Source organism: Elaeis guineensis, chromosome 3 (genome assembly GCF_000442705.2).
Source record: "Elaeis guineensis isolate ETL-2024a chromosome 3, EG11, whole genome shotgun sequence".
Classification (NCBI taxonomy): domain Eukaryota; kingdom Viridiplantae; phylum Streptophyta; class Magnoliopsida; order Arecales; family Arecaceae; genus Elaeis; species Elaeis guineensis.
The window spans coordinates 65615429-65626578 of record NC_025995.2 but is presented as its reverse complement, the minus strand read 5'-3'; the positions used below and the strand labels follow the sequence as shown (position 1 = coordinate 65626578).

The window sequence follows — 11150 nt, the reverse complement described above, 5'->3', positions numbered from 1 at the left end:
TTATTCAGGCTTTTGGTTCAAACAAGCAGGAGTCAAGAGAATCTATTTAGGCTGGCTCTATGGATACCCATAGAGGTAGGATACTTGTGCTACTGATTCAAAATCTGTTCAGATCCAGATTCAAAAATTGAATTGGATTCAACCTCAGTTACAGATTTAAAGCAAAGAGAAAGCGATTCAGATATGTGATTGATTACAGACTTTTATTTATTATTTCTAAAATCAGTTTATGTTAATTTCAGCATATGAACTAAATCCATAGGTATTTTCATATAATGAATGCATGTTTAGATTAAAAATATTTTAATCTGATTTTTTTACTGTATTTTAGATTTAGAAAAATTTTAAAATCCACATGCACTAGCACCCGTAGAAAATCCAATACTTGTGTGGATACAGGTAGAGGCCGCATGCTTGTGCGGCTCAAAGAATCCAGATATCCACGGTCATCAACTGCAGTATAGATCGACCCGCACAAAGATTTAGAGATCGGATCTCCACATGGTAGATTAGCATTTTAGATCAAATTTCAGATGCATGATCATGTTAGTATCATAGATCCATTTTAGGTGATTTAGTAGAACAGATCTAATGCATGTTTTAATTAAAATATTTAATTTATATTTATTTTTATTATATATTATAAAAAAATTTAAAACTACATGCATGAAACCATCTAATCCAACAAGGTCTACTAACTTTAGATTCCACTAGGAGAGCATACAAAAATGAATCACATAGTGATATCCAAATCAGTCGAGAATCAAAAATATTTATTCTTTTCTTCGACAATGAAATCATCCTATAAGAGAAAATCAAATCAAGTCTTCTATTATAAAACCTTCTGAATTAAGAGATAATTATCTTAGCTTTCAAAAGTTAGAAATTCATAGTTCTAATCTCATGCTCGAATTTTTTGATATTTTAATTTTCAGTATAATCTCATTATTAAATTATCTCATAGTGGAAAGATCAATACTGCAATGTGGATCAGAATCAAAATCATTCTCGAAATCAATATCTTAAATCCAAATAAGAATATCAGATTTCTTGCTAAAAATATCAACTACTTATGATTTAATCGATCTATCACAAGATTATGAATAAAGTTGACTATACTCTTAATAGATGAACATTCGAGGATAAAAATTTAAGATCAAAATCTGAGATTAATAAACAATCTCAAATTCTTACTAACAGATAAAAAAATATAAGCTTCAATTAAAAAAAAATCTATCACTAAATATTCTAAATTCAAGATCAAGAAGCGATGATCCAGTCATGCAAGACTTAGGATGCTAAAAATTTTCTTAACATGATAGATAGGAAAACCACTTAAGAAAATCACATAGTAATATCCAAAATAATCAAAAATATTATCATTTCTATTATCAATAAATTTTATATACAAAGTACATCAAATCATATCATCTATTATAAATTTTTTAACTCAGAGTTAATATTGTTAACTAGCTCAACATAATCTAGATCACCATATTTTCATTGCACAACTTTGATTTAAACTATCAAAACCTCTGAATGCACTAAATGACCTTTAGCCAAAACACTACAGTATAGTGAAAATATCCAAAATTTAAATACTAGATAAACTCAAGGGAGACTTTAAATTCTTATCCCTGATTTGCATGAAATAGATCCATCTAAATTAACTCTCGAGTCAATCGACACATTCAAAACCATCATATAAGCTTGTTATTGTAATTCCATATGAATTAGGTCTTGACTCTATAGTCAATTTAATTAGATGATTCCAAATCAAACTCTCATGAGTAAAAATAATTAGAAAAATTTTCTCAATGCTCTATAAATTAAAAGGCCTTAAATCATTATGCATAAGTAAAACTAACTCAATCATCTCTTATAAAATTTTTTTAGCATCTATCAAAATCTTCCATGATAATCATACAAGTCACTTAAAATTAAATTCTTCATTTAAAACTGGATTTACTAGGAACCTCAATAACAATGGCAAAAGAACTCTAGATCAGTTCGTCATCCAAAATTTTTTAAAATTAAAATTTTATATATATCTTATAATCTTTGGTGGAGATAATTAAAATCTTTTATTTTAATCCCAAGATGGCAAATCAAAATTCCACCAAAATGAATATTCTATAATCTCAAATAAAATCAATTTCATCAATTAACAATAGGTTTATTACAATTTTACATATATCCCAGAATCCTAAATAAATATAAATAATATCTTTTTATCTTGATCTAAAAATAGTACTCAAGAATTTTTTTAGTAGTCTCAACCATAATGGTAGAAAATCTCTTGATTGACTTGAATATGAAGTCTTTGAATTGAAGTTTCATATATATTATATAGTCTTTGATAGACATAAATAAGATCTATCATTTGGATCCAAAGATAATAATTACAATTGTTAATGATTCCATCGAGATGAATACTCTAGTATCTCAAAATAAAATTATTTTTTTATTAGAAATAGATTTATTTGTAATATTCTCAAATATGCATTCCTCTTAATATGTCAGTTTATACATGATCAATATATCAAGTTCAAAAAATAATCCAATCATATATTATAAAAGATCTTCTTTATCCAATCTTAGATAACTTTTAAAGAATGAACATTTACCTTACCACTAAATAATCAACTTCAAAACTAAGAGCAATATCATAGTATTACTCTCATATTAAATTTGAGATTGCAATTCACTTCAATAATTAATGATCAAATTAATAATCATCATACATAATCAAATTTTATGATCAATTATCTCGTCATTACTTTAAATCAAAGTCCAAATAATCATAATATGATTTCATAGATTGTCAATCATAAATCAAACTCTATATGTCATAATTTCTTATGATCCTATCATACATAATCATAATATTTAATCAAAAATCATAAAGATATCTTACACTACAATCACCATAGATCTATATCCCGATGTCTCTAGTGTCTATCCATCTATACTTATTCTATGTCTAATTTCATGTATCATAACTTGTCTACTATGCTCTGATACTATATTAATTGTTACACCTACAACTAGAGATCATGAGCTAGGGATCACGGCAATCACCGCATACTCATGGAGAATTTTTTTCATAAGTATACAAGGCATCTCATCATAATATCATAAATAGATAATGAAATAAAATTAAATAATTAATATTTAAATCTTAATTCAATAACAAAATCAAAGCTCAATGTCAACAAGAAGGAAACAAATATTTGACAAAGCCAATATAAAATAAGATCTTTCATCAACTCTGATGAACCCTAGAATAAATCTTTCATCAACTCTAATAAATCCTAAAATAAATAAAGTAGGCTAACTCCTTCTCTAATTACATTCCTAATAGAAAATCTCATATCAAGCTAATTTTTTGAATCTATAAAAAAAAAATAAAAAACTCATCATGAGCTAAATAGTTCAGTAAACAATGTATACCTTTAACTAAATAAATCAGATAATAATATTATATATATCAATTTATTAAAATAATATATTAAATATGTCAGTTCAAAAATTTAAATCTTGAGGTATCATACTATCGAATATTCGTATATAAAATTTTCAATTCATCATAAAGATAACTTATGTTCATAATCTTAATTTCATCAAATTCTCAAGTTCATTTTATCAATCATGAGCTATCACCATATTTTTTTTATACCAAGATCATAATACCATATATCATCTTATAGCAAGCAAAGTCTTTTAGAACTGTCGGTCTCGTTGGCAGTTTATCACTGATCTCACTGACAATATAGATCCTTAGGATAAATCAATTGTCAAAATATTAGCTCTTATTAGCGGGATCCTTTGTATAGTCAGATTGACAATTCATATCATCATTCAATTTCATATCTTATTTCGATAATAATAAAAATAAATGATGATTGAATCAATCAATCATATCATTTATTATAATTATATATCATCATAATTATTTCAAAAAAAATAAAATATTTTCAATACCTTTTATCATACTCAATTCATGAATTAATATAATTAAAAATTTATTAATTATTACTTTATAAATTAATAGATAAATTTGATAAAGGTAAAATACTACTTACCTCACAAGCAAATCCAAAAGATCCAATTAATCCTGAAAATCTTTTTTTGGGCTTGATATATGAAAATCATATTTTGATCAAAATTCTATCATAATTAACTTAAAAATAAAATTTTTAAAATCTAATATCTCTACAAGGATTGGCTATAGGTGATAGCACTCGAGACTTCCAATTAAATTAGTGTACATATGGTTCAATAAAAATTTTGAAAAAATAAATCTAGTAAAATCCAATCTTGTCAGGATGGGTGCCAACACACAATCTGATAACCACAGATCATGATCCCTTCTCTAGGGTCATTCAAATTTATCATCAATCTTCTCAAAACTCTAAAAAATTCTAGGAGAGAAACAATCTAAGAGTGAAGCTAGAGAGAGAAAAAAGAGAGAGAAGGTAAGAGAGAAACTAGAGAAAAAGTAGAGAGAAGAGAGAGGACAGAGGGAAGAGAGAGAAGAATCTTTTCTCTTTTTTTATTTTTTATTTTTTTCTTTTTTCTTTCCTTCTTGTTCTTCGTGTTTGGGTGAAACAGAAGATTCATTTAAATCCCTTCTCCCTAAAGCAGGGTCCTTTGTTTCGTCGAAAAATAGTGGCTGGGGATGTGGCCTACGGCAGCACAGTTGAGGGTCCTGGTCCGATAATCAATGGTGATAATGGCATTGGACAATCTAACAACTCGAATAGTCAAAAATAGAGTATTTGAGATCCAATTTTTTCTTCAAAAAATTAGTAATTTAATCATGAAAATCTCTGTCTAAAGTTCAAAGAGGAATCGAGGAGAAAATTTTTTTAAGAGATTATCTGGCTTTTAGGGGTGTTTGGACCACAAATCCATCAACACAGTGCTGTCTATTCGAGAACACGAAGGGAGGAGTTTGAAAAAAAACAAAGAGAGAAAGAGAGATTTTTTGATGATGAAAAATCGTGCAAGGGAGGGCGTTATAGAGGGGCTTTAGCATTTTTGGTTGAGATTAGGAGTCTTCATTGGGATAGGAAGAAGACTCTCATTGAAAGTCTTCTTCCTCCTATTAATTCTCCTATTTCTTCTTTTCTTCATGTTTTAAAATCATGCGCAAGTCTTTTTAGACTCTATTCCTTATGGTTGGGCTGAATAAGGATTGGGGTATCACATTTTCATAGAAATTAAATATATACCAATATTTAGAACCTCTTATGAGCTAATTTTCTGATTAACAACATAGTATTTTTCAATACTTGCACTAAATTAACACAATTGCTATATTTCATGATATTTATTATTTAGTTTTAAGCACAGATCTTCTACAATATATAATTTACATCATAAAATATGATACAGATTAATTAAACGCTATCATGAGATGGACGACTATCAAACAAGATAATCTTTTATATTGCATGTAGCATATTTTATTTGATTGCTGATTATCTTTTTGATGGCTGTCATTGAGTATTGGATAGTCTACGGTGCAAATAATGCACTACAGAGTCTTTAATTTGATAGGTGAAATAATTAGAGCACGTGGTATCTCAGGTGCATTTTCTAGATTCTTTGCTTTTTCCCGAGTTAATGATTACGATCAGACTTGAACACAGTCCATTTTTGTGCTTAAAGCATCAAAAATGTTAATCCAATGGTGATTGCCTATGCTTCATCAGAACCAATGGTTGTAGTACAAGAATCTACTTTAGATCAGAACTCCTCCCCTTCCGTCACCCACACCTCGCAATGCCACCTAACGCCAAAGACGGCAGAGGCATCAGCGAAGACTTGAGAGACGGTAGTACAATTATCTGCCCGAGATCACAACTACTCCCTTTCCCTAACCCACATCTCACCAGTGCTACCTAACGCCGAAGACGACAAAGGCACCGGCAAAATCCATGAAACCCGGATTTACCACCCCCAACCCCCAAAAAAGGATAAAAACTTGAAACCAGGACCCACTCCGGTGTGGAACGCAACTAGACCAAACGACGCCGAGAAAGCTTACGGTCCCGGCATTCTATCCATTTCACCTTCTGGGTCCCACGAGAAATCGCGCTCCAGCTGCCCTTATCCAATGGGAGCCCAGAGAAACGGATGCCCTTCCGCACACCCACCAATCCCCTTCCAGATAATGCCCCCCACACCGTGGCCCCAAAACCAGTCCCCTTCCTCCTCCGGGGTCCCCCTCTCCAAAAAGCGCAGTGGCCCCGAGCACCCACCACCGTCGCAAAAGCGCACCCGTGGGTCACCACCACCGCCCCACCATAATTCCAACCCTTCCTTTCTCTTCCTTCATATGAAGATCCAACTCCATGATATTTTCAAGCCGCGACTTTGTTACCGTGAGCCGTTCCGAGATGCAGCAGTCTGCGGCGAGCGCCATCGCCGGCAAGATGACTCGAGCATGCGACGGATGCGTTCGCCGCCAAGCGCGCTGGTACTGTTCTGCCGATGATGTTTTTCTTTGCCAGATATGCGACTCCTCCGTCCACTCTCCCAATCCCGTCGCCCGCCGCCACCAACGCCTTCGCCTCAAACCCGCCACCTCCTCCTACTCCTCGTCAGATGTGGAAGCTAAGACCGAGGAGTTGATCTTTGGGTGGCTCAAGCGCAAAGCGCGAACCCCGCGGCCTCACCAGCAAGCGAAGCCGGCGCAACCGCTCGTGCCGGACCTTCTTGAGAATTCACCCGACGGGAACTGCAGTGAGGAGGAGCAGCTCCTCTATTGTGTTCCGGTCTTTGATCCCATGCCCGCTGAGCTATGCTCCCCTCCCTGTCTAAATGACTGGAATTCGTCAGATGAAGACCCGAAGCTGGTGGCCGCGCAGTTGCCGGACAACGCTATCACCTACACCTCGCCCGTGGATGCCACCGGGAGCAGGCTTGTCGGGTTTGTCCCATCGGACGATGAGCTTGCGGAATTCGCGGCTAACATGGAGAGCCTCCTTGGTAAGGGGCTCGACAACAGCGAGAACCCGTCCGAGCATGGCACCAAGGCTGAGCTGGACAATGGTATGGAGATGGCCACCTCGAGGCAGTCAATGAAGAAGGGAGAGAAGGCGGTATCCAGGAAGAAGGTCGCACTCAGGCTCGACTATGAGGCAATCATGGCGGCATGGTCCAGTTCGCCGTGGACTAATGGAGCGCGGCCACAGTTTAACCTGGACGTTTGCAGCTGGCCAGACATGGTACTTCACTACTTCTGTTAAGCTTAATTGTGCTTGTGTTCTTTAATTTTTGGTTGATGGGATAAAGTTTTGATTACGTGATGGCTAATTTATACTTTTGTAGGGGATGTGGGCGGGAGAGGGAGGGGAAGACAAGGGAGGAGGGCGGCAGGAGAGGGAGTCGAAGGTGACGAGGTATAGGGAGAAGCGGAGGACGAGGCTGTTCGCGAAGAAGATACGGTACGAGGTGCGGAGGCTGAACGCGGAGAAGCGGCCGCGGATGAAGGGCCGCTTTGTGAAACGGGCGTCCATGGCGCCGACACCAGCTTTTGCTGGACCAGTTTTAGACTAAAATGTCGTTTGATGCATTACATAGGGAATATTGATACGATAGAAACGGAATCTTCTACGAAATTCAAAAAAATATGATACAATACTGTACATATATTGAAATATTTATAAAAAAATAATTATATAATATTTATGTAAATTATTCAAATATTTCTGAAATTTATTTATTTATTTTTTTAATATTTTAACGTGCACGCGGTCACTCATCTTTTAATGAAAATGTGAGGCCTGGCCCAAGCAACGAATCCAAAGCCCAAAACAAAAAAAAAAAAAAAAAAAAAACAGGGGAGAAGACTCCCAAACGGAGTCTTCTTCCTCCTCTCGCCGGCTCCCAATCGGAGTCGGAAACGATCTCCCTCCGGTCCTATTTAAGGAGGAGATTCCTCCTCTCTCCTTTCCACCGAAAATCCTAAGCTCAAACGGCGGCAATCGTCGGAAAAATCCCGTGAAAGACCGTCCCTGTGCCGTCCAATTTCTCGTCGGAAAAGCTTCGCCGGCGACGGAGGTAAGCCTCCTCCTTTTCCTCTCTTCTCCCCCTTCCTTTCCATGCCAGTGTGCATGCTCGCCGGCGACCGGAGTCGCCGGATTTTGTTGCGGAAGAACCTCTATATTTTGCTCATTTTTCTTTGATTTCCGACGTCGGTGGTCGCCGCCGACCACCGATTTTGGTCCTCTTCTTATCGACGAGTCATCCCCTCCTGCCGACGGCCGCCCCACGCCGACTGCACCACCGGCCGGCCACCCAACGAGGGGACCTCAAGGTCCCCAGTTTCAGCCCAAAATATGCCCACGGGAAGAAGAAAAGAAAAAGAAGAAGAAGAAGAAGGAAAAGAAAAAGAAAAGAAGAAGAAGGAAAAGAAAAGAAAAAGAAAAGAAAAAGAAGAAAAAGAAAAGAAAAAGGAAAAGAAAAAAAAAGAGAGAAAGAAAAAAAAATAATAATAATACTATAATAATATAATAAATAGGATTTTCTCTCCTCTCTCTTCCATGAAGAAAAAAAAAGAAAAGAAAAGAAAAGAAAAATTATTAAATTAATTAATAAATAATGATATAAATAATAAAATATGAGAAAGAGAGTTTCTCTCTCTTCCCTCTCTCTCTTCAGTCTGAACTAGTATTTTCTCTCTCTAGAATTGAACTTTCTCTCTCTACTTTCTCTCTCTAGAATCCTCTCTCTAGATTATTTCTCTTCCTAAGATTTTTAGAATTTTGAGAAGAATAATGATGAATTTAAATGATCCTCATGATGGATTTTTGATCCGTGATCGTCGGACAGTACACCGACATCCACTTTGATCAGATCAGGTATTTTTAGATTTTATTTCTCATGATCTTATTGAATTATCCACATGATAATCTTAGCATGATTTGATCTGATCGATCGGATTTGTTGAATCATATTGTCTGAAGAATTCAAGATGAGTTTTCTCTCTCTAGAATTTTCTCTCTCTAGAATTTTCTCTCTCTAAAATATTCTCTCTCTTGATTGATTCTCTCTCTAAAAAAAGGTTAGTGAATGAAGAAATTTTTTTTAATAAGTCTGATCTGATTCTAATGAAGAACCCTGATCCATGATTGTCAGACAACGTACTGGCACCCACCCTAATCAGACCATGAATCTTTAGATTTGATCATCCATGATTCCGATCTAGCCATGATTTGATTTGATCATGTTGATTTCACCAATTGAGATATTGGACCAATCGTAATGTTGGATTGTGTCACCTGATCAATTTAAATTGTACCTCATGAATTCTCTCTCCTCTGATTTTCTCTCTCCACTTGATGTTATGAAATCGATGAAGAAACCTCGGTCCTATCACTTTGAATCCGATTTGATCTGATAGTCAAACTTTAGATCGTTTAGGTCCTAATTAGATTTTGATTAGATGAAATTAGATGATCGGACCCAATCTAAACCGTTGAAATATGGTATTCGTATTCTTTCTAATTATTGAAATTGATTCTGTATAGGATTGTGGATGTTTGATCATGGAATATTGCGATATGGTCTACGAACATAATTTTTGAAAAAAAATTTATAGAATTATGTGGATTTATTGGAATGCGTTCGAGGTAAGTAATGTTTCACTTTTTCTAGATTTATCGGTAAATTATAATGTATTCTTCTGACATGATTTGTGAAACAATACATGAATTGGATGAATGGTATTTTGTTATGAAAATATCTTATTTGAAATATTATGATGAAGCATGATTGAACATATTGATTTCATGATGCATTACATTGATTGATTTCGATACTACATGATTATATATTTTATTATCGAAATTAGAATATGAAATATGATTTATAAAGAATTATGATATAAGAAACATTATGAATTGACAATCTGACTATGTAAAGGACCCCGCCAATGGGGGCATATACGTTGGTAATTGATTGTCCTGAGGGTTTATGTCGCCAGCGAGACCAGCGACATGTCGCCAGAGAGACCAGCGACAAACCACCAGAGAGACCAGCGGTTCCAAAGGACATGGCTGCCAGATGATTCGCAGCCTACCGCAAGCAGATACGCGGTATTATGACCCTACCACAGGGAAAATGTGGTCATAGCTCATGGTTGACGAAAAGAAATTGAAGAACAAAAGAAATTGAAATTTAGAAAGAAACTTGAATTTTCGAAAAAGAAATGAATTTGGTATGAATTATGTTGCATAATTGAAATTGATTTCAAATTGATGAACTCTATATACTTATTTTCTATAAATAATGATTTACTTAAATGTCTGATGAAATCTATTGAAAAGTGATCATTGCTTACTGGGCTGTCTAGCTCATTACCTCCAATTTTATTATTTTTACAGATGTTGAGGAATTAAGATGATACAAGATATGAATGGAAGAGTGATCAGAAGCAGAATCTTCATACTTTTATTTTGGGATGAAAGGCTTATTGAATTTGATGCAAAGCCTTTGAATTGTTGTTGAATTTATTGAGATATTAAAGAATAAAAAATTTAGGTCGTTATATTTTAGATTTAAATTGTTGATTAATTATTCCGCTGTTATTTTAGGATAGTATGATAAGATGCCTTGCATGCTTATGGGAAGAGTTTTCTATGAGTATGCGGCGGTTGCCATGACCCTTGATTCAAAATCTCGGGTCGAGGGCGTGACAGAAAATCTCCGAAGCATGCACAGTATCTTGCGGTACATTTTGAGTACCGTAAAAGATCCATTCCCTGCTATGGTAATGTGATTACGAAAAAATATAATTATCAGATAAAATTATAAAGAATTCTATATTACAATATTTAGTATATATAGTAATATTGTTGTAAAATTACAGAAAATTTTATATTACAGTATTTGATATATATTTAGATTACATGAAATATAAGCTAATTTTCCTAAAATAGTCCCATTCTTGCTTATTGATTATTATTTATTTTCTAAAGAGACAACTTAATTTTAAAACCAACCGATTTTCATGACATCACCCATTATGTTTTTTTTTCTATTTTCACCAATTTAGACTATCCATAATTTATTTGATTTATTTTAATTTATTTTGATGAAAATATTTTGATCCTGAAGTTATCTTGTTGCAAGATTGC

The 11150-nt window shown here is 34.3% G+C and overlaps 1 protein-coding gene across 1 annotated transcript; it reads left to right on the top strand.

The window, feature by feature from the left end:
• The first annotated feature begins 6227 nt into the window (after positions 1–6227).
• LOC105034004 (zinc finger protein CONSTANS-LIKE 16) lies at positions 6228–7693 on the top strand. Its single transcript, XM_010909024.4, has 2 exons — positions 6228–7238; positions 7342–7693. Exons 1-2 carry the CDS (start codon positions 6363–6365, stop codon positions 7567–7569), a joined length of 1104 nt encoding a protein of 367 aa, XP_010907326.1. The 5' UTR covers positions 6228–6362; the 3' UTR covers positions 7570–7693.
• The last annotated feature ends 3457 nt before the right edge of the window (positions 7694–11150 follow it).

What these genes read in the sequence shown, in the direction of transcription:
- LOC105034004 (XM_010909024.4), top strand. Translation starts at nt 6,363, where the DNA reads ATGATATTTTCAAGCCGCGACTTTGTTACCGTGAGCCGTTCCGAGATG. An exon ending in TTTGCAGCTGGCCAGACATG is followed by an intron (nt 7,239 to 7,341) that starts GTACTTCACTAC and finishes ATACTTTTGTAG; the next exon opens with GGGATGTGGGCGGGAGAGGG.